Source organism: Fusarium phalaenopsidis (assembly GCF_050370095.1).
Source record: "Fusarium phalaenopsidis strain FUZ10S chromosome Unknown contig_32332, whole genome shotgun sequence".
In the NCBI taxonomy this organism is placed as follows: Eukaryota; Fungi; Ascomycota; class Sordariomycetes; order Hypocreales; family Nectriaceae; genus Fusarium; species Fusarium phalaenopsidis.
Genome location: NW_028145391.1, coordinates 2,585,495 through 2,607,528, shown reverse-complemented (window position 1 = coordinate 2,607,528; position 22,034 = coordinate 2,585,495). Strand labels below are relative to the sequence as shown.

General features: G+C 54.5%; 10 protein-coding genes across 10 annotated transcripts; 5 read left to right on the top strand and 5 right to left on the bottom strand.

Moving 5' to 3' along the window:
• Positions 1–252: 252 nt before the first annotated feature.
• Positions 253–2,018, top strand: LRP88_13797 (cytochrome P450; the record flags this gene model as incomplete). Its single annotated transcript, XM_083250153.1, has 9 exons — positions 253–451; positions 521–653; positions 731–1,068; positions 1,135–1,250; positions 1,330–1,473; positions 1,531–1,697; positions 1,759–1,781; positions 1,860–1,916; positions 1,978–2,018. 9 exons carry the CDS (start codon positions 253–255, stop codon positions 2,016–2,018), a joined length of 1,218 nt encoding a protein of 405 aa, XP_083094487.1.
• Positions 2,019–2,056: 38 nt separating this feature from the next.
• LRP88_13796 (uncharacterized protein) lies at positions 2,057–2,655 on the top strand (the record flags this gene model as incomplete). Its single annotated transcript, XM_083250152.1, has 3 exons — positions 2,057–2,178; positions 2,249–2,392; positions 2,577–2,655. 3 exons carry the CDS (start codon positions 2,057–2,059, stop codon positions 2,653–2,655), a joined length of 345 nt encoding a protein of 114 aa, XP_083094486.1.
• A 2,700-nt stretch (positions 2,656–5,355) lies between these two features.
• LRP88_13795 (permease for cytosine/purines, uracil, thiamine, allantoin-domain-containing protein) lies at positions 5,356–7,099 on the top strand (the record flags this gene model as incomplete). Its single annotated transcript, XM_083250151.1, has 4 exons — positions 5,356–5,654; positions 5,713–5,880; positions 6,100–6,345; positions 6,403–7,099. 4 exons carry the CDS (start codon positions 5,356–5,358, stop codon positions 7,097–7,099), a joined length of 1,410 nt encoding a protein of 469 aa, XP_083094485.1.
• A 301-nt stretch (positions 7,100–7,400) lies between these two features.
• Positions 7,401–8,207, bottom strand: LRP88_13794 (2,5-diamino-6-(ribosylamino)-4(3H)-pyrimidinone 5'-phosphate reductase; the record flags this gene model as incomplete). Its single annotated transcript, XM_083250150.1, has 1 exon — positions 7,401–8,207. The coding sequence occupies one exon, from the start codon at positions 8,205–8,207 to the stop codon at positions 7,401–7,403; it is 807 nt and encodes a 268-aa protein (XP_083094484.1).
• A 2,330-nt stretch (positions 8,208–10,537) lies between these two features.
• On the bottom strand, positions 10,538–12,039 carry LRP88_13793 (fungal specific transcription factor domain-containing protein; the record flags this gene model as incomplete). Its single annotated transcript, XM_083250149.1, has 2 exons — positions 10,538–11,755; positions 11,803–12,039. 2 exons carry the CDS (start codon positions 12,037–12,039, stop codon positions 10,538–10,540), a joined length of 1,455 nt encoding a protein of 484 aa, XP_083094483.1.
• Positions 12,040–13,220: 1,181 nt separating this feature from the next.
• Positions 13,221–14,593, top strand: LRP88_13792 (MCT family MFS transporter; the record flags this gene model as incomplete). The annotated part of the gene is made up of 2 exons (XM_083250148.1): positions 13,221–13,421; positions 13,475–14,593. 2 exons carry the CDS (start codon positions 13,221–13,223, stop codon positions 14,591–14,593), a joined length of 1,320 nt encoding a protein of 439 aa, XP_083094482.1.
• Positions 14,594–14,848: 255 nt separating this feature from the next.
• LRP88_13791 (uncharacterized protein) lies at positions 14,849–16,191 on the bottom strand (the record flags this gene model as incomplete). Its single annotated transcript, XM_083250147.1, has 2 exons — positions 14,849–15,553; positions 15,610–16,191. 2 exons carry the CDS (start codon positions 16,189–16,191, stop codon positions 14,849–14,851), a joined length of 1,287 nt encoding a protein of 428 aa, XP_083094481.1.
• A 393-nt stretch (positions 16,192–16,584) lies between these two features.
• Positions 16,585–17,763, top strand: LRP88_13790 (WD40-repeat-containing domain protein; the record flags this gene model as incomplete). Its single annotated transcript, XM_083250146.1, has 3 exons — positions 16,585–16,757; positions 16,829–17,054; positions 17,110–17,763. The coding sequence occupies 3 exons, from the start codon at positions 16,585–16,587 to the stop codon at positions 17,761–17,763; spliced, it is 1,053 nt and encodes a 350-aa protein (XP_083094480.1).
• Positions 17,764–18,216: 453 nt separating this feature from the next.
• Positions 18,217–20,199, bottom strand: LRP88_13789 (P-loop containing nucleoside triphosphate hydrolase protein; the record flags this gene model as incomplete). Its single annotated transcript, XM_083250145.1, has 2 exons — positions 18,217–19,792; positions 19,844–20,199. The coding sequence occupies 2 exons, from the start codon at positions 20,197–20,199 to the stop codon at positions 18,217–18,219; spliced, it is 1,932 nt and encodes a 643-aa protein (XP_083094479.1).
• A 476-nt stretch (positions 20,200–20,675) lies between these two features.
• On the bottom strand, positions 20,676–21,722 carry LRP88_13788 (uncharacterized protein; the record flags this gene model as incomplete). Its single annotated transcript, XM_083250144.1, has 2 exons — positions 20,676–21,262; positions 21,320–21,722. The coding sequence occupies 2 exons, from the start codon at positions 21,720–21,722 to the stop codon at positions 20,676–20,678; spliced, it is 990 nt and encodes a 329-aa protein (XP_083094478.1).
• Between the last annotated feature and the right edge of the window lie 312 nt (positions 21,723–22,034).

Genomic DNA, 22,034 nt, shown 5'->3' with positions numbered 1-22,034 from the left:
GGCAGGGAAGGAAGGAGCCCAGCGCGCGGGTGCTATCTTAGTTGGAGGAAGGGGCCGTCCCCAGATTGGTGTGAAGCCATCCCCATCCCCATCAGAGCTCCCATCAGTTCCTTCCCAAGACAGAAACAACGACCAACTACTGAGTGCCCTGACTAATTGTCAAATACCACTTCTACCGAGTTTACTTAGCTCGTTCAATTCTGACCTTGCCCTTTTTTCATTCCTGCCGAACTCATAGTTTTGCTCGTCAACATGGAGTTCACAACAGCCAAGGCTCTTATTGAGCTAGCCATCGTCCTTGCGGTTATGTGGTTCGCTCTGGTTCACCGGCGTGCTCAACCCACACTACCGCTACCTCCTGGCCCCCCGGCCGAGTTCCTTCTAGGCCACACTCGTCTGATACCAAAGGAGAACACTGCGGCAACATATGCCAGGTGGGCAAGACAATACGGTGAGTAACAGCCTGATTGTCATCTAAGGACATGGTGGTTCGGGAACCCCTGGCTCTAATATGGACAAGACTCGGATATCATCCATGTCAAGTCTCTTGGCCGTTCCATCGTTGTCCTCAACAGCGTGGAAGCAGCCAGGGATGTCCTTGAAAAGAAAGGGGCCAACTTCTGCGACCGACCTAGGTTCACCTTACTAGAGGTGTAAGTCAAATCGAAATTCTCCGTCGCATGAGTGACAGGACTTGTACCTCGGACGCTCACACAAAGGTCTCGCTTAGCATGGGCTGGGGCAAAACGTTGACCTTTCTCCCGTACGGACGACGATGGCAGATGCATAGAAGACTACTTCAGACTTCATTCAGCAACACAAACGTTCGTCGATGGCACAAGCTGCAAATAACCGAGGCTCGGCGGACGGTTCGCAACATGATGGGCAAGCCCAGTTCATGGGAGACTTCGCTCCGTCGACTCGCTGTGGCTATTGTGCTCCAGGTAAGCTACGGTACTGAGGTACCCAAGGACGATGACCCGTACATCCAGATTGCCAACGACGCAATGTACGCCACTGGCAACGGCGGAGCTCCGGCCAACAGCATCGTTGATTTAGTACCCCTGGGTAAGGCGAGAAAGAACCCACATGGTCCTCTTTACGTGGTTGGAGTTACTCATGCGCTATCCACAGCTCGCCATTTGCCGGACTGGATCGTTCGTGACTGGTCACTTCGGTTTGCACGACAGTGGCGTTGGGCTATCCAGAAACTCCACAACGTCCCATTCGCGGCAGCGCAGTCTGAGCATGTAAGTCAACTGACTGACTAGCTGTGCATATCTTGGACAACCTCTGAAAGTTGTAAGCGGGGAACTGACTCTTGATAAGGATGACCGCGGCGACAACGAATCTTTGGCACACGAGCTTTTACGCCAGTATAGACGCAACGAGGAAAACGGTCAAGAACAAGAGTGGTCGCTCGACGATATCAAGGGCGCTGCTGGTGCAGTCTTTATTGCGGGCGCAGACACGGTGGGTTCAACGTTTGGAATGACGATTGATTTTGATTACTGAGCAGCAAACTTTCAGACTTGGGCAACATGTGTAATTTTTATCCTCAACATGGTTCTTCATCCCGAAATACAAGAGAAAGCCCGAAGCCAACTCGATTCGGTCATCGGACCCGATAGGTTGCCCAACTTTTCGGACCGGGCTTCCTTGCCATACATTGAGCACATTGTGCAGGAGATCTATCGGTACGGCCCCAGTTCGCTTGGATAAATTTCTATCAGTCTGACAGGAACCCGCTCTTCACAGATGGTCACCCTTGGCCCCTCTAGGTAAGTAAGGCTTGGGGCTGGAAGGGGGACCCAGTACCCTGTAACGGTAGCCTGGACTGACGCTGGTGACATCACCAGGGATCCCGCACAAGTCGCTCCAGGATGACGTCTATCAGGGCATGTTCATTCCCAGAGGTACGGAGCATTCACAATGAGAGTTTAAGCAACTCGGCTGACCTTGTCTGCAGGGTAGGAGTCCCGGCACTGCATTGTTACGGGGGACGTGGGAGAGTCTGATAAGCTCCAGGACCGTGGTCTACGCCAACGCCCATGCCATGGCGCACGACGAGCGGATCTACCGAGCGCCCCACGACTTCAACCCCGATAGATACGAGCCTCTGGTCAAAGGCGGCGCGGGCGAGCCATTCCCGGTTGGGAACTTTGGCTTCGGGCGACGGTACGTTGATGCCACATTGGATGTTCTAGTCGCGGTTCTGGATTCTCATAAGACCCTTCTCGGGGGACAGAGTTTGCGTCGGCCGATTCCTGGCCGACAACAGCGTCTGGATCATGGTGGCGACCATGCTAGCAACGCTCGAATTCCGCAAGAAGATGGGTCCAGACGGGAGTCCCATAGAGCCTCGAGTCCAATTTACCAATGGCGGAACCTGGTCTGTCAACTCCCCCCACCCTCCCCACAAACCCCTTGTTTTATTTTTTTTTGGTTCGTTCCTGGATGCTGTGTTGACGACGACAACTCTGTATCCACTCACTCACTCACTCTCTTCTGCTTCTCCCTCACTACCCCTCATGCGTGCCGAGCAAGTTGCTGACAATGTTTGTTTCTCGTGTAAGCCACCCTGAGCACTTTGAGTGTGACATCAGGCCCAGAAGTCACAAAGCAGCAGTGCTCATCGGTGCCAACCACGACTAGTTTTCCACTGTATCCCTACCAATCGCCGGCAACGGCAGCGAGCGAGTGTCCGTCTCACACAAGCAACCAAATCTGGATGCCGGAACCCGCAACATGGGGGACCTGATTGCTGCGCCTTGGTGAGGCGGGCCCCCCAGTCATTTTCTTGCAGATTGAGGAGCTTCAAAGTCATAAATCAAATTTCTTCTTTCATTGCGACATTCGTCCCGAGCACGTCTCGTCTGCAGATCTAGTCTGTTGTTATCTGCCCACAAAGTGTTGCCACCATCATGGTGCTCCCTTGACTTGATGCCGGCTACTATGTACTTACGGTGTTGTACCGTACCTACCTACCTTACCTTCCTGGGCTCCCCTCCCCCTTTTCACCCTACCCCTCGAGACCGTCTCATCTCATTCCGTCGGATGGATCCATCTTGAGATGGGGGTGTGTCGCCTTTTGGCACGAGTTACAGGGACCTGGGAGAAACGAGGCGCGGCTAGTTGCATCACCGCCAATTGCCATGTGGCTACCCCGAGACTGGTCTGGTGTGGAACGTACCCAACACTCGGCCCCGGTCACTTTAGACTGAGCGCGGCGCCGACGGAGCGACAAGCTAGTACCCTGAGGCGGCCCAGTTCTACGAACTCTCCAATTGGCCTTGGACGGGCGTTTCCGCCGTTGCATCGTGCAGTATGTCGGCAGAGTCTGGCTGGTCATCAGGCGTGTTTTACCGTCCAGACTATCAGGGGAGTTGTTGTAGCGTGGCATTGGTCGCTCGACTCGTTAGAGCCGGCCTGGAACCATTCATCCGACCCGGCGGTTCATGCCTTTGTATCCGTCACTCTCCGCCGTTACACGACGCCGAGCCTTTGGATTCACGATTCGCGACTCGCGAACACCACCACAATCAACCTTGGCGCCTCTCGATCTTGTTGGCAGATCTGGCGCCGTTCTCATCCCAAGAGGCTTAGACACGTATCACAGTATGTGGATCGGCACGAGAAGGATTGCTGCATCCTAACCAGTACTGTACCGCCGCTGCATGGCCAACCATCCAGCTGCCAGGCGAGCCCACCCCATGATCCGTCAGGTATCGGCGCTACTCATGCTGTTTCCAATTCCACATGGACATGCAAATGGGTTGTCGGAGGTAAATCGCGCACAGATGCTTGCTGTAGGGAAGATTCGCATGACAGACACGCATGTCCCAGATCGACAACCGACCGGCCACGAGACCAGCGACAAACAATGGAAAACAAACAGCCAACAGCCAACAGCCGACAGGGGGCGGGAAGGGTGTTTGCTCCTCGAACTTCCTCGTTGGGCCTTGGGAGAAAGAGGCGCTCGAGGCGCAGAGATCCCGGCTGAAGTACTCCAGGCGAGCTCAGCTTCGTTGGGTGCGTGTTGCCTCACCCAGGCACACTAATCACCCCAATCATGGGCACCACTACACGGCCCTGGCGTCAACCTGGCGTCGCCCTGGCGGGTCTAGGGCTGGGGCTTGACGTAGCTGCTGTTGCTCCCGGGTGGGGTGCGAGAGCTTGGCTCACGGCTCGTCTCGCGTCAGTCCAACCCCTCAGGGGTGTCCTATCGGCCAAGAGGAGATCCCATTTGTGAGACAATATCGTACCCGATCAACAACGGCAGTTCGTCTGTCTCAGCCGGGCAGGGACAGGCTGAGCTGTTTGCGTTTCTCCACCCCATGTTTGCTAGCGGCCCGTGGATAGTGTGAGCAGAGAGAAGGCAGGACGCATGAGCAAATGTAAGAACACGTCGGTCTTGGCCTTACTCATCAAATAGGAGGGTCCCTGTGCCCGGTTTGTGAGGGGAGGGAATACCCAGGTGCTTCATCGGTCCGCGTGCCGTTGCTCTGCTTTGGTAGACCGACTCCATCTGCAAGATATCCCAAGAACAGCAACGCGGGAGGGAGAGAGAGGTCGGTTCGAGGGGATCTGCGCCAGTGTTTGACGTCCTGACCAAGTTCCATTCAGAGGCCCACAAAGCCTGCGTCGACGGGGACCTGGGATGCAGCGCCCCTGCGAGTTGAGCCAAAGTCGAGCGAGTCGTGACGATCATGAAGAGATGTTGGCCTGCTCGCTAACTCCGAACCGCATGCAGGGAGAAGGACAGCCTGCTTGAACTGTCTCAGTTTCGTCCAAAGGCTTGGGGATGGACCATAGCGAATGTCACCGACTTTCGACAGACTCCGAGAGCCTCGAACGCAAGTACCTATGACCCAGTGTAATTCAGATGGGAGCCATGTGTCAATGAACCACAGAGGGTCGGGTGACTGCCAGAGGGCTACTTCATCTCCAAAATCCCTTAGTCGCCAAGATGCATGCTGAACAAAATTTCTCACCAGCGTGATACATCAGTCAAAGACTGAGTACATGAGACGGCTTCGAATCCGATTGCCGTCTGTGAAAAGCAGCCTTGGCAAAGCAGCGTCGACGGACAACTCTTGTTCTGTGACAAGGACCTGAGGTTCAAGCGCAAGTTGGAATCTGCAGTTGACTGATTAGTGAGCCATAGCAGGAATAATAGTGGCCAGGGAAGGGTAGGTGCGAGGTGCCGAGTCTCGAGATGCAAGACGACTCCTCTCTCCGCCCTTGTGCCGTCCTTGATGTTGAAAAGCTGAAAACCATGCCATGCCCCCAATCCATATCTCCGACCCCAGATCTTCACAACACGCCAACGACATCGAACCATCGCTCAAAATCATGAACTCCGAGTCGTCTGCCATCAGCCGGACGGTACCAGTTGGCGATGACCTGGAGGCCAACCGTACCCCTCATTGGCCAGGCCAGACGAAGAATGATGGCAACGACGACGGCCCCAATGTCGAGGTTGCGGCTTCCGTCAAGCACATGAAAGGCATACCTTCAAGGTGGTACAGGAAAGTGCTTGATGCCGGCGTCGAAGAGAACGGGATCCTGCCGGTGCCACCAGAAGAACGGACCCAGACCCAACACAGCAACTTGTTCACAGTATTCTTCACCTGTCTCCTTTGCGTTCTACCGTCCGTTGACCAAGCTGTCCCGACTTGATGATCCCAGGAATTACTGACCAACGGATAGGCTGCCTACCGGAGCCCTTGGCACGACCGTATATGGTCTTAAGCTTCGAGACGTTTCTCTGATCATCCTGTTCTTCAACTTCGTGACATGTATTCCGCCAGCGATCATGGGAATTGGAGGGTACCAGACTGGTATGCGGCAGATGATCCAGGCTCGATACTCCTTCGGGTAGGGCTCCATCTTGAATCCTTTCCTGGAACTCAACTGCTGATGCTGGAACCTTGATCACAGACTCTATTTTGTTGTCATTCCAATCCTCCTGAGCGCGGGAACGGCGACTGGATTCACACTCATGGGAACCATCGTTAGCGGACAGGCCATTGCAGCCTTAAACGAGAAGGCTACAATCAGTGTCAATGTGGGAATCGGCATTGTCTGCGCAATCAGCTTCGTGGCAGCGCTACTTGGATATCGAGCCATCCACGCCTGGCAGCGATGGCAGTGGCTTCCAAACTTGATTGCCATTGCCATCGCAGCTGGTTGCGGAGGCAAGCAGCTCATGCAACAGGTCGAGCATGAACCAGCAACGGTCAAGGGCGTCATTGGGTATGGAAGCTTGATGGCCGGATACTTCATGACCTTTGGCGGGACTGTGTCCGACTTCACCATTTATCATGATCCCAAAGAGCCTAAGTGAGTGGTCCTAGCTCCAACTTATCATGAGTGTCGATGAGCTGATGAGGTGCTTAGGCGTAAGTTATTCACGTATGTGTACCTGGGCCTGTCGACGCCTGCAACGCCTCTTCTCATACTCGGGGCAGCCATTGGCGGTGCTATCCCTAACAACGAGTCGTGGCAGACGGCGTGGGACGTCTATGGGGTCGGCGGCGTGCTGGCCGAGATGCTTGCGCCGGCTGGCGGGTTTGGAAAGTTCATTCTGGTCGTCCTTGCATTGAGTGTCGTCGGGAACACGCTGAACTCCATGTACTCGGTGGCCTTGTGCTTGCAGATGCTCCTCCCAGTCTTCACCAAGGTGCCTCGCTTCTTTTTCATCATTGTCACCATGGCAATCATGATTCCCATGGCAATCTACGCGGCTGCCGAATGGACAACCTCGCTTGAGAATTTCCTCAGCGTCATCGGATACTGGGCAGGATGCTTCGACGCCGTCATGATCGAGGAGCTTGTGGTCTTCCGGAAGAGAGATTACAGCTCGTACGACCCAGAAATATGGAACAAGGGGCGATATCTTCCCACGGGGTTGGCAGCCATGGGTGCCTCGTTGGTCAGCCTCGGGCTAGTCATACCATCGATGGACACGCCATGGTTCACTGGACCCATAGGAGAACGAATCGGGGATCTGGGTTTCGAGGCGGCGTTCGTCGTCACGGGGCTCGCATACTATCCACTGCGGAGCTTGGAAATCAAGTGGACGGGTCGTGTCTGACACGTGAAGGTCGAGGTTGGATCGAGGCATTGGGGGTTCGATGGGCGAATATCTGGTCGCGAGGAGGTGGATGTCTAGTAACTTCGAGACTCGATATCGACGATGAGATGATTCTTTCTTGGCGAGGCGGATGGCTGGTGGGTCATTTCGAGCTCGGGTTCAGAGGCTACACATGTTAGGAGGACGTGTTAAACACAAAAGAGAAAGGAACAAAAAAGAGCCACAGGTAGCGAAAAGGGAATGTTAGATCCAAATCAAGCGGCAGGGACATGAGATATTTATATAGTCCAGTTCTGGGGCACTAGGTATGCAGCTTCCCACATAAAACAACGTCTTCACCAAAGGGATGCCACGACACTTCGGATAACCTTGCAGCTGGGACCGGAACACCTGCGGAGTCCTGGAGCCGATCCGGAGATACGACAACGCCCCCTTGACCGAGCCAGGTGGGCGCAATGGTGACGATGACCGAGTCAATCATGTCGTGGAACGTAGGGTTTAGTAACGAGTTGATGATCTGGCCACCCCCCTCAACCATGACACTGGTCAAATGCTCGTGGAGCAGTGCATCAAAGACAGCGCGCCAATCAAAACGCATGCGGCTGCCAGGACCTGAAGACGTGGCTGGAACATGAATATATTTGCCGCCATGCTGCTCAAGCAGTGCAACACTCGCGGCAGGCAAGCTCTCGGAACCCACCCCAGTCAGGACAAAGGGCGCTAGGCCAGTGCCGAGACGTGCGACCTCGAGGACCTTATCCGTGGGGTCAGGAACCCAGCGGAGATGGGGGTCGATAATGATGGGACGGGGCTGTCTTGCAGCACCGGCGATGCGGCAGTTCAGGGCAGGCGAGTCGGCTAGGAGGGTGGAGACACCGATGAGGATGGCCGCATGGCGCGAACGGAGATAGTGGGTCATGGCTTTGGAGCCGGGCCCAGAGAGCCGGGTCCGTACACCAGGTGCGAGAGAAAGTGACGAGTCGAGCGAAGTTGCAAAGGTCAGGGTAACGAAGGGTCGCGAGGGGGTTCCTTGGGCGAGGGTCGACGGGGGTAAGCGAGATTCCAGCATGGCCGCTGATGATGCGGGGAAAGTGAGCAGCTCAGACATGGTTGCGCGATTCTGACGTTGTGCGAGAAGACGGTCTGTGTTGTTCAAGAGAAGGAGTTGGAGAGAAGTGAGAGGGCAGGAGAAAATACTCCGAAACCGTATGTCAGTGTCATGCGGCTCCTAGCGCCGGGTTATCGACAAGGGATCGCCGTTGCAAGCTGCGAGGCGTTGGACGAGATGCCGGCGGCAACCCGGCTGCACAGAACTGCGTGCCGCGATGCAGGAAAAGGATCCAAGCGGGACTTGGGAATTGGCGAGAGCGGCCAAGGAAGGCGGGCGGGCTGCAGAAAGGATCGAGGCGGTATGTGACGACGGGAGTTGAGATGGCGGAGCACTCAAGGGTCCTGAAGGATTTTCACCCTCGTGCTGTCTGGAAGTTAGAGGGGAAGTTGAAATTGGCTTTCTCACCAGGAAAGATCTTGGGACGAATGCAAGTGGCTGGCGGCGTACCAGGGGCGGGTACGACCCACGGACTGCCTTCCAATTTCTTGGCAAACCGCTTCCTTCCTTCTCGAGCGTTCACACGTTGGGAAGGTGCCTGTGTGACGCCAGGCACATCCAATAAGCTCGCTCCCCGAAAGCTTTGAATATCCTTTACTGTTGATCAACACCAACTCTCCTGACCAACCATGCATCCTGTCAACAGTGACGAGCGCTCCCAATGCCTTGCAGCCACTATCGAACTCTATTTCCTAGAGGGTCGACACACCCTTCCAATGATTCGCCGACCAGGGTCCTCGCTGGCTCCCTTGTCCTCGCTTCGGGAATTGGGGCTGTTAGGATTGCGTACCTGGGCCCAAGCTTCATCTTCCCTCCCGCTCAACCCCGAAGAGACAGAACCAGGGTTTCTGCGACACAGTCGACTTTGCTGCAGTTGCAGGGCCCAATGGACGATTAGTAGTTGCGCCTCAGAACCAAGTCATTGGATAAAATCAAAGGCGGTGTCGCAATTTCGGCGAGATGTCATCTTGCCGCTAGCCTGGATCGAGACGATCTGCGTCCATTCCGCCCGTCGTATCGGCGACGCGCCATCACCGGACCTCATGCCCGGGTCAGTCATGTTTCATGTCCTCTGCTTGAATGGCACTTGGGCATTCGATCTGTCTGCTTCATTCAAATATGCCAAGCCAGTTTGAACTGAATTTTTCAATTGAATTTGGTCAACTTTTGGTATGCGATTGGGGACTTCTGGTGGTGATTTCACCCAGATGCACTGCCAAGCCCCCCAAGCGGCTAATTTGGCATCAAAGACTTCAACCACAGCCTTAGGGATTCCTTTTGGTCCTTGAGCTTCATTCTCGTTTCGTACGAAACTTGAATAGAGGGCTCTTGGATGCAGCAAGATGATTTCGGCTTTTCCATGTCGCAGGCTTCCGTCAGACTACGCAGTGCAAATTGAGGCTACGAGAAACCCATGCCAGAGCTCAACCAGCAGTTATACTACGCAGATACACTCCGCTCTACTGCCAGTGTCAAGCTCAAATCTCTCACGCTCGATATCGGTCTTAGACAAGGCCGGCCCACGTCCGAACCCGCTCATGGAGTCTGGGGATTTAAGATAGTGATTTGGCGCAATTGGTTGCACTAAGACGTTGACCAAGAGCCTCGGTGGAATACCAACCGAGGAACGCCATTACCAGTGCGGGGAATGCCAGCGTTGGCGTTGCGCAATCTTGAGGCGAGACAGCACACCATCAGCATCATAGACTAGGGTCGAGACCGTCATCCGAGACCTGGGTCTCAGCCTGGATATCGACCAAGTCACATGAAAAGGGGCACCTGCGGTCACTGTGGGGAAGACAAGACATAGAGAACGAAAACCGGATTTTTAAAGACTGCTTGATTCTCATCGAAAATTATGTCGATAATGATGATGGTGCACTAGATCAGGCGCCTGAAGCAGGACAGGCTTCGGAGGCTCAGTGTCCCAGGGCACAACCAATGACTTACAGCATTGAGACACAGGCCTACCACGCGATGTGCCTTGAGCAAGAAACTAAAGGCTCCGGAAGAGAAATAGGGCACTCGAATCAGGACAGCCCCATGCTACTACTAGCTTATCAGTGCTACACTATCGATGCAATCGAGGGGGTTTTTGATACTAGCCCACCTCCTACGAGATTCATGGTTTTTCCTACCAGGAACGCCTTGGAACGACTTTGAATTTCAAAGCGCCTCAAAAGCCACATTCCGGTACTAAACGGGAACGACCTTCTTTGCGCGAGGGCGACAAGTTACAACCTACGCACTGTCCTAATGACTATCACACACATTCGACTCCTTTCGCCTCTAGTTATTGAATCACATTGTCTGAATCTTAAGTACTCAGGCTAGCTCCCGTTGACAATGTCATTCCATTCGGGCAAGTAAAGCATCTCTGGCATCGCAAAGTCGCCAAAGGGCGGCAGCCCGCTATACCATTGATCCGCTAACTGCGTCGTATCGGACAGACGAGGAGGCTCCACTTGGTCCGCAAACAACGAGGCAGCTTCTGGGCTTGAGAATTGATCCTGTAGGCCAACTGAAGGGGCGCTGATTTCAGTTGCCAATGCCCCATCCTCTACTGGGCTGCCCTGGGAATTATTAGGGGTGGAGAGCTCAGGGACAGGGGAGCCTCGAGCTGCTGTCCTCGCGTTCAAGGCCTGGCAGCGCAGCGACTCCAGGCACTTCCAAATACTATTCCTCCCGGTGTTACTCTCCCGAGCCATCTGGCCACTCTGAGCGTACGGTATGGAGCTGAAGACCCGATTGACCAGCACCCATGCCTCCTCAGTCTCAGGAACGCTGGGGAAAGCACACAGGTACCTCAAGACGTAGGCTAGGGCGTACCACTGGGTGTAGGTCTTGAAGATCCACGTGTGCTCCATTGAGATCTGCCCGCTCGCCAGGGACCAGTTCCTCTCTAATGTGCGGCACGCGGCAGTGAATGGCCGCTCCCCAAGGCCCCTGAACACGGCGCCCGGCGCCTCCCTGTGCCGGTTGAGGTGCAGCTCCTGGCGCACCTGAAGCATAAACTCGATCTTGGCACACGCTGTGTAGTAGTGGGCGCACGCAGCATTGCGAAGACTTGACGCTGGGGGCAAAGATAGAAACCTCGACTCAATCCACTGGTTGTGCTGTTCGAGGACTGCACATTTTGCCTCGATATTCTCGGGAGTCTCAAGGTCATTCCTCGGTTTTGCGACCAAGATTCGGTGTACCAGCCTGACAGCCTCGAGCTGGACGAGGGCAAAGGTCATTTCTGTCCATTTTTCAGAATCAGGCGGCAAAGATCTCATGGCAGGATAGAGCTGAGCGTCGTCAACGTTGAGGGGCAGCCGGAGCCCTTGATCGAGGTTTTCGATGGTGTTGGTGAAGCCGTGGTCTTCGGGCGCCCGCGAGTCAAGCACACAGAGGTGCCACCACAGCCTGAGACGGAGCTCGCTCTCGAAAGGGTCCAGCTTGAGCGAGGCCCCATCTCGGTGAATCCCAATGGACTGCGCTAGCCGGATCGCAGTTCCAATGAGGACCCAGACGGCGCGGCTGTTGTCGTGAACCCTGAGGCACGTCTTCTATGGTCAGCTTCGGATAGAAAATTCACCTAAGACACACCTACTGCAAAAATAGCCAATGCCTGTAGCGTCGTCATATTTGGCTCGTTCAGAAAATCGGCCTTTGTGATGGCCTGGTTCAGTCCAAGCTTGCACTTCTGAAGGAACCCCTGCCGAGAGTCTACTGAGATCGTCGACATCTCATTTTCGGACAAGCTGGTAACAGCAGCATAGTAGACTGCAAATGCCAGTGCCTCGAGAGAGTGGTTAGTCTGCTTTGGCCCTGAAATCATGGCGATCATGGCAGATTGTGTAGTTGGAATATGGAGGATCTTGAGGACTGGATCTACTCTCTCTGTGTACACTGTCCATAACCGCAGAGCGAGACGTGTGTCCGGATGCAGGTGATCTGGGTCAGTGCCTGAATAAAGATCCATGGGTGATAAACCAAGCGCAAGGCTTAACCCGCTGGATGAACCAGGCACGCTCTCCTGCACTTCATTGAGTTCGGGGGGGTTGATTCGGTCTTCCTGGGAAAGTATCAGTACCCTGGCTATCCAAGCTCTTGGCATTGAGTGGCGTACATCTTGAAAGAGGTCAAGCAGGTTTGTATTGTCAACGTAGTGAGCCCGATTACCGGCTTGCAGTAGAGCTTCCCATGGTCTGGAGCTGACATCATTTAAATAGGTCGGCTTGGTGGGAGGCACAGGTACAGCACGAGCTTCTTGTGTCTGAGATGCTTGTACTTGAACCTCCTGTTTTGGAGCCAGTGCATGTTCAGCACTATTTCTGCCCAGTGTTTCCAGCAGTAGACTCTCGAGTCGTTCCAGGCGGTCTGAAATATCCTGCAATGACGGTGCTTTGTTCGAAGCGGCACGTGCTGTTGTTGGATACACACATTGAAGCCCAGCACGAGAGCAGGGAGTACATGGCAGTATCCTGTTGCACCGTACTTTGCGCTGGTAACAGTTGACACAAGACCGGTGTTGCCGGCGATGCTCCGCCGAAGCCTGTGACTGGGGAGACTCGTGGGGAGAACCTCGGTCGACTGCGCTGTCCTTTATCTGAGCCATGATCGATACTGACGAGGTTTCTTTTCAATCACTTGGAGGTCTCCAAGTTTCCGTGACTACCGTAATCTGATCTTGGAGGCATGCCGGCTTCGGCCCTCTCGGCCCCGAGGGTCCGGGGCGGTGGCGTTCATTGGCCACGAAGCATTGGCCAATGAAATCGTCGCCGGAGATAAGTGGGCCCTTCCGGCGATGGACTTGGTATCGACTCGGCCTCCCGGGGCCGAGATGACCGATGTAAGTGTTTATGTGAGAAGGTACATTAAGAGAGCTCTGCCCAAGCCAGAGCGATTGATTGATACAGGCAAGGAACCGAAACCCGGTCTTTACACTTGCTTCCCTCGTCTTCGAACGGCTCTTGAAACGCAACTGAACCTCCTACGTCTACGACCGATCTGAATAATCCTTACACAATGTCTGAATCAACTCTTCCTGGCGACAGTCGCTCGACCTTGTCTTCGACCGAACTTGAAGAGATGTCGTGTGCAATCGATCGTTGTTATCCAGACATTCAACACCAGGAAGACCCGGAGGCCCCCCCTGAGGGAGGATATGGCTGGGTGTGCGTTGCTGCAACTTTCCTGATTAATGCCCATACTTGGGGCATCAACAGTGTATGAAAATCACCTCCTCAGTCTAGATATGGCCTCTAACATGCAGTGGATAGGCATACGGTGTTATCCTCGCCTTTTATCTCTCCGATCATACCTTCCCCGGCACCACCGCGCTTGATTACGCCTTTGTTGGCGGTCTCAGCATTGCATGTGCCATGATTGTTTCTCCCCTCGCAACCGCTCTGGTACATCACTGCGGTATAAGTGTGACCATTGTGATTGGGGCAGTCTTTGAAGCGGTCTCGCTGATAACAACGTCCTTTGTCGGCAGAAACTGGCAACTATTTCTCTCCCAGGGCATCTGCTTCGGCATCGGCATGGGCCTCTGCTTCATAGGCTCTGTGGGGGTGACCTCTCACTGGTTCGAAAAACGCCGAAGTCTTGCGAATGGAATCGCTGCCGCTGGCTCTGGGATTGGCGGTCTTACATACTCGTTGGCGACAGGGGCCATGATCCCCAGGCTGGACTTTCCATGGACTATGCGAATCCTTGGAATCATATGCTTCGCTGTGAACCTGTCATGCGGAAGCCTACTTCGTCTCCCACCCAAGGAAAAACAGAGATCCAAGGGCGCTGCGATGCGGTTCTCTGTGCTCCGGAATGTGCAGTACAACATCCTATTGGCATGGGCCTTCCTGAGCAGCATGGCATACGTGGTGCTGCTATTCAGTCTTTCGAGCTACGCCGTTGCCATAGGCTTGACGCAGCATCAAGGCAGTATCGCCAGTGCGCTCCTGAACCTCGGTCAAGCCTTTGGCCGACCTGGAGTCGGGGTTCTGAGCGACAAACTCGGGAGGTTTAACGTTGCCTTGGCCGCCACCTTCTTATCAGGCTTCTTCTGCTTTGTTTTCTGGGTCTTTGCAAAGTCCATGGTGGCGCTTTGCTTCTTCGCCATGGTCATTGGGTTGGTAGCAGGGACTCTGTGGGCAACGGCGGCTCCGTTGGCGGCAGAGGTTGTTGGTCTTGGTAATATGTCGAGTGCCCTGGGGGTCCTATGGTTGGTGCTGGGGCCTCCTACGGCTGTGGCAGAGGCCATCGCCGTAAAACTAAGGGACAACGAGACAGACAAGTACCCGTATCTTCGGGTGCAGATGTTTGCTGGGGCCATGTATGTTTCTGCGGCTTTGTGCCTGGCATTGCTGAAGTATATGCGGTTTTCTACTAAGAAGTAGGGACAGATTAAAAGGGGCAACTCTGAATGGGCAAACTGGAGGGTAGATAGGGATATAGAGGTAAATAAATAGATATGGTGGCATATACAAGGGCACCTATAAGGGGCAGATCTCGGAGGACATTGAATAATAAAATGGTGGTTTGTTATGATAGAGTCACTGAGGCGCATGTCCATGACTGCCTTATTGGGCAAGGACAACATGGGCGTGTATGTGTATTCCTGAGACGAAAGCATACTTGCTCATGTAATATATTCAAGATGTCTTTGAATCTGTCTTTTTGAACAAAGGGTTCCCATCATCGTCAAACTCGGCCCACTGAAAGAAGCCACAGTTGTCCTTGCCTGGCACGTTGCCGGCATAGCACATCCAAAAGTACTTGCCAAAGTTCTCCTTCTTCTTGGTCACCACTCTAAGCACGCAGGGGACGCCACATGGACACCTAGGCGTGCGACGAGGGTGCATGTTGTCGCGGTGATCCCTATAGGTAATGTTGATGCGACTTACCCCTGAGATGGGGTGGGGATCAATCGACAACGCTGGCGAGATGCAGTGCTTCCACTCCTCCTGCATTTCGGCATGCATCACCAACAGCGAGTTGTGGGGGAGGTGGATGGATATCTGACCCTCGGCGTCTGCATCCTCGACGGGCTTCTTATCGCTGTCCTTCGGTATTATCCGACGGACTCGAAACTCGCGGGCGACACCGAGGGAGACGGACCCAATGACCGCTCTAGGACCGAGATATGTGAGATGATCGCTGTGCCAGCCAACGCTCTCCTGCGGACCGCGGTAATTGTTGACAATGGCCGAGTTGGGAATCCAGTCCTCTGGCGGCTGATACTTGAGCTTCTTACCCCCTGGGTAACGTGTCTTGATCCGCTTTTGAATTTCGGCGTTGACAGCTTCTTGAACCTTGGGTTTCACCTTGAGGAGCTGTGGTGTAATCCGCCGTACATCCTGCATACCCGACAGTCAGATATGGAGTTGAAAACGTTGAAGAAAAGGGGAGATACCGTGAGTCTAGCCCCGTTGTAGTGATAGTCGGTCTTTGTCCGCCGGATCTCGTCGTAACTCTCGACAAAGAAACTCGACGTGTGCGGACTGGAGACGATATTCTCAAACAACTGAAATGGTGGCTTTTCGAATGTCTTTGCCTCCTCCAATAGCTCCTTCAGGAGCTCGTTGGCGTCCTCAGGTGGGAGGAAGTTGTGGATGATGGTGCATGGCGTGTGCTCTGCGACGTCCTCTGGGTCGTAGAGGTGCAGCGTGCTGCCTTTCTTCGACTTGAGCTTCTTCTTCACCGGCGACGTGGCCAGTGAGCTTGAGCTACTTGGCGACGCATACTGCTTTAGGGACTGCTGGTATCCAATGACCCGACTGCCCTTCTTCGCCTGGGGCCGAATCTTGAGCGAAGCGGACGCCTTAGAGACGGATCCATCATGAGCCAGTAGAATATCCAACAAGTCTTCCTGTTCGAATGTCGGATGCAGAGATGACAAGAGTGCCAACTTGACCTCTGTTGGCTCCTCGGGCTCTGTCTTGTCTGGCTGAGGCGGGGATGCTTTCCGTTTAGGGCGTGTCAGGAAGGCTTTCATAGTCTCAATAGGGTATTTAGAACCACCTGCTGCTCATCTCAGCAGTATATAACAGGACACGCGGTGGCATTCTGCGAAATCCACGTCCAAAGATGGATTGATCATTTGCTTGTCAATGTCGAGGCTGAAAGGGCGCGGTGGCGCGAAATGTGTCAACGCGAGAGCACGTGATTCTGACCTCGATTAATGCACCGACCCGTTGATGACGCATCGCATCGTTAGACGCATGGCTCACGCACCCCGCGGCTCGGCCTTTACCGAGGCACATGTCAATACGACCTCCCTGGGCTACTTGAGGTCTCGAGAGGAGGTTCAATGGTGGTCGCCCTGCTGTGAATAAACCCTCCTTGTGTCGATGCGACCCGTCCCAGAAGACACCCCTCCTCCGGCATCATGGCTGCCATGCTAGAGTTCCGCACGCAGGGCTTCAACCCCTACGCCGTAAAGTATTCGCCGTACTACGACTCGCGCATCGCCGTCGCGACGTCGGCCAACTTTGGCATCGTGGGCAATGGCCGCGTGTTCACGCTCGGCCTGACGGCCCAGGGCGTGCAGGTTGAAAAGACGTATGTAGCATCCAACATCGATTGGGTCGCCAATGCTCTCCTTTGGTCACTGACGCTCTTTCGCGCCGCAGTTTCGATACCAACGATGCGCTCTACGACCTGGCCTGGTCCGAGATCAACGAGAACCAGCTGATTGTCGCCTGCGGAGATGGATCGCTGAAGCTGTTTGACCTAGGCGTCAACGACTTCCCCGTCATGAACTTTCACGAACACAAGAGGGAAGCCTTCTCAGTCTGCTGGAGTCCCGTGACCAAGGACACCTTCATCTCGAGCTCCTGGGACGGAACAGTCAAGATTGTGAGTTTCGACTTGTTTCCCCGCTGCGAACAATGCCTCTAATCATAGTCGACAGTGGTCGCCAACGCGTAACCAATCTATAAAGACCCTCCCCATCGGAAACTGCACTTACAGCACATCTTTCTGCCCCTCCAACCCCGCCCTGATCTCTGCCGTATCCTCCGACTCGCATCTCCGCATCTTCGACCTCCGAACGCCATCCTCTGCCAAGTACCACCTTACAACAACCATACCTGTTCATGCGCCTCCCCTGCAGCCTTCGCCCATAAGCGCCCCTAGCCAGCCCTCTGAGATCCTTACTCATGACTGGAACAAGTACAGAGACACTGTCATCGCCACGGGCGGCGTGGACAGGGTCCTGCGAACGTTTGACATCCGAAACCCCGCCGCTGGTCCGCTGTCCGTCATGCAAGGGCACGAGTACGCCGTCCGGAGGCTGGCGTGGAGTCCCCATGCGAGCGACACTCTCATCAGCGCCAGCTACGACATGACGGTTCGGCTCTGGAACGACGGGTCTGGCCAACCGCAGAACCCAGCCATGGGGCCCTCAATAGGCAATCAGGTGGGCATCATGAATCGGCATACCGAGTTTGTCACTGGAGTTGACTGGTGTCTCTTCGGAATGGGTGGTTGGGTCGCCTCTGTAGGCTGGGATGAGCGAGTGCTGCTGTGGGACGCCAACATGCTCATGGGCCAGCGAATACCGTGATCAAGGGACAGACCGACATGTATAAACTTGGCGTTCGTTGACTGGGAGTTGGGATCAGGCGTTGGGCTGGCTGTCTTTGACGGTGCTGCTGTCTGTCGAGAAATGCCCTTGGCTATAAATGTTCATGATATCTATTGAATGTCAGACATGGTGGTGAGGACAAGTCGCGGATATAATAGCAAGACAACAATCACACACACACGAAATATCAGTTCTTGTTGGGATTAGAATCATTTCTTAAGTAGAGTAGTCGTGGACAAAAACCACATACATATATGACGCCTTCATCATGTCTAAAAAAACAAGCCAAACCCCCTTTTTTTCCATATCATACATGCGCATCCATCCCGTACCCATAACAATGCCCAGTACAAGTACAAATCATCCAACAGTTCAGTCCATCGTCGTTTTGGTATTGTTACATTTTCACGTCACAGAGTCACCCATTACCCCTTAAAAGGAAGAAGATCCATAGGAAGATCCACGGCTGTTGTACCCACCAGAGCGGCCACGGTTATAAGGACGACCAGAACGAGAAGATCGGGAGCGGGAGTCGTCACGGCGGGCATCCCTTGACATGGCGTCGAAGGGATCGCGGTTGGTTCGGTCAACTCCGCGGAATCGGGTATCGTCTCCGTCGTCAAAGTCATTCGACTTGATGTTCATGCCCCGAGCACGGGACAAGCCCATCTTGTTGACCCAAAGAGGCGAGACATAGGGGGGGTTATCCCAGCCCCAGCCATGTCGAGTCCAGTTGTTGACATCCTCAGCCAGCGTAATTTTGTCAACGCTAACACCAAACATGGAAGCGTAGGTGCTTGAAAGGAGTCGGCGGGGCATGACCTCAAAGATTGCTCGGGTATCCCTGTGAGCGGGAGTGGCCTCACCACCCTCGACATCAGTTTCAGCACTCTCGAGGGAGTTGTTCTGCTTGATAGGGAGACCGGACAGAAGCTTGCGAGCACCGCCGATGGAAGCATGAGGGATGATCAACCAACCCTCACCCTCCTTGTTCTGTCGACCAGTTCGTCCAAGACGATGGATATAAGACTCGCGGTCTCGGGGAGTATCCACCTGGATGACGTGAGTGACATCAGGGAAATCCATTCCACGGGCCGTGACATCTGACGAGAAGAGAACACCAGACTTGGCACCACGGAACATGTCGGCGGCCTTCTGTCGCTGGGTCTGGGTGAGCTTGGACTGCATAACGTAGGTGTGCAGAGGGTGAGTGCCCCGGGAACGCGAGTTTCGCTGTCGGTGGAAACCCATCTCACCAGCAAGCTCAACGAGAGAGGTGGTGTTGAAGTAGACAATGGCCTTGAAAGGGCGGGCATTGGGGTCCTCAAAGGACTTGGCAGCCTCACGGTCGATCAGCTCGAAGAGCGAGGGGAAGACGTGGGTCCAGCCGGAGACGGGGACGATGTGCTGAGGAACCTTGTCATGAGTCAGGGACTCGTTCTCGGGGATGGTCTGGACAAATTCAAAATCATCGGCGCGGACCATGGTACGGGCCAGGCGAATGACAGAGTCGGGGATAGTAGCGGAAACAAGCATAGTCTGGCGAATCTTGTCGGTGGGGCGAGGGAGTTGGCTCTGGATCTCATTGAGCTCCCTCTCAAAACCGGTATCAAGCATTCGGTCAGCCTCATCAAGGACCAGAGCCGCCAGGTTGGGCGCCTCAATGTTGCTTCTGGGGTCCTGGAGCAGATCGTTGAGACGGCCAGGGGTGGCAACCAGAAGGTGGCAGCCCTGTCGGCGGGTCTGGTGAAGCATCTGACGCTTATCAGTGCCGCCGACAGCGCACTGGACAACGAGGCCAGTGTTGGCGGTCAATCGGCGTGCCTCGACGGCAATCTGCTCGGCGAGTTCTCGAGTAGGAGACAGAACAATGCCACGGATATCGTCGGATCGGGCCTCACGTCTGGCACCTCTGTTGGCGAGTGTCGGGTCCTCGTTGATCATTCTTTGCAGCAGAGGCAACAGGAAGGCAAGCGTCTTTCCGGTACCGGTCTTGGCTTGTGCGACACTTGAAAAGAATTAGTCTGCGAAATCTCGAGGCAGCGGTTGCGATACTCACATATCAGTGCCCTTGAGAGCAGGCACGATAGTCTTGGCTTGGACAGGAGTCATAGTCTCATATTTCATGCCCTGAATGATGGCCCTGAGAAGAGTCTGGTCGACGTTCTCAAGGTCGGCGAATTTTGTGGGCTCCTCAGCAGGCGCCGAGCTGGTGGGCTGCGAGGCCTGAGCACTGGCCTCAGCAGAGTACGCCCGGGAGATGAAAGCGATCTTGTTCAAGGTGGCGATTGAGGACTGGGCGGACAGGGCCTGACGACGGGCGACGGGCAATGCGGCTCGAGTTTGAGAGATGAGGGCAGCAGCGGCGGCTGTCCTGGCCTGGTTGGCGCAGCGCCGAATGCTTGTTCGGAACATTGTGACTGAGTGCGACAGGGACAGAAAAGACAATGCCACAGACGATTGCAAACAAAGAAGGACGGATTGAAGACGACGGAGGGGAGGAGAGGGGAAAAATTAATGTATGGGAGGTTTGGAGGCGATAATCGCGTCGCTGGGACGGAAGGGAATTTTTCTCACAATCTCTTATCGGCTAAGTGGGTTCTTTTTCTTAGGTTGAGCGGCAAGTCCGCTCCGTCCGTCACGTGGGGCGCCGGAAGATTCATGGAAGGCAAGACCCTTTGTTTCAGTACCTCAGACAAACAGCTTGAGTCGAAACGTCTCACATGTCATTGGCTGGCTTGAGTAGAAGCATCATGCATGTTAATCAATTCATGAATGTCATATCGCTGCGTCGCAGTGCTCGTCGACGGCCAAAGGCGACTTCTATGTTCCCGGTTTCCAACGTCTATGTCTAAATTTACCATATTGTTTTGCCATACGAGGTCTTCCTTCTAAGCGATCTGGACTGTCCTGGATCCCACAATCGAGAGACCCTCGCCGAGACCATCAGAGATGCCCTGTGTCACGCCATCTACAGTCCACACGAACGCCTCCAAAAGAGCTTGTCCAACCTTGCCGTCGTTCATCTGGCCTATCGTCTCGGTCAAGGAGGCGCTCTGCTTCCCAATCGAGTTGACAAAGTCGATGCCGTGACCAACAACTACCTCGGATATCTTGTATTTCCGCTCCAGTCTCGCGGCACACCGTATGAGATACAGCAGGTATGGCATCAGGAAGCTGAGGAAGAAGATCAGGTTGACGACAGTCATCTGGACTCCACGATGAAGAATCGAACGCTTTCGACTAGGGCCGGCTCGGCTCGAGCTAGTTTGTAGTTGGCCTCGGTTTAGATTCGGTGGGTTGACTTCTTGTGGTAGAGCGCTTTGTACCCGTTTCAGTTCACAGTCATCGAGGTCCTGCGGTAGAGCTTTAAGGAGATATGTCACACCGTCAACAAAGGCTTTGCGCTCAAAGGTGACGTCCTCCTCTGTCACGGCGGGCCTGCCCCCATCTATCGAGATGTTGACGAGATTCGTCCCTGTGTAGACGGGTCAGCTTGCGATATCATTCTATCAGACGACAGGAGCGAGTGTACCCTGCCGTGCAAACTTCCAGTGAATACCAGACGCGGCTCTAACAGCCTGCTCATCGTCTTTGGTTTCCGAATAGAGAACCCTACTCATCCGCTGCGGACGCGCAGCCTCGTCTTCCGTATACTGAGGCTCATCCCTCTGCGTCAGGATGCCAGTCTCAAGCGGCTCAGCATTGAGAGCTGCTGCATCAGCTTCTGAGAGAGGTCGAGGCTTTGACTGCGCAGCGGGGACTACGACGCCTGGGCGGAGGGTGTGAAGGCTGATGCTGCGGCGAAGGAAGCGGATCGGGCCTGATTGAAGCGACACGGGAAGCATGGCGACCACGTTGGAGATCCTGCTCTCGGTGATCTGGGCGACCTTGACCTCCTCGAACGCCGGCGCAAATGATCTGATGTGGGACACCATGGTCGTCGGGTGCGAGAGCAAGAGAGCTGATTGCGTGCTTCAGTCGAGGTAAGTGAGAGGATGGATGCCGGGAATGAAACGAGACAAATCTACAGCCTAGACGTCCACGTCATGGTGTAGGAAGTGAGAAGAGAAGTGAGTATGTTGAAGCCCCTGGTGAGCAAACTCTCGTGACCAGGGTCGGGTCAGGGTCAGCAGATGAGCGAAAGGAGAGAAACTTGGGCATGAAAGGGTAGAAAAGAAGCCTTTCATGAAACAAGCGATAAAAAAAGGCACGAGGCGAGCACAGCAGGTACAGGCATTGCATTAACC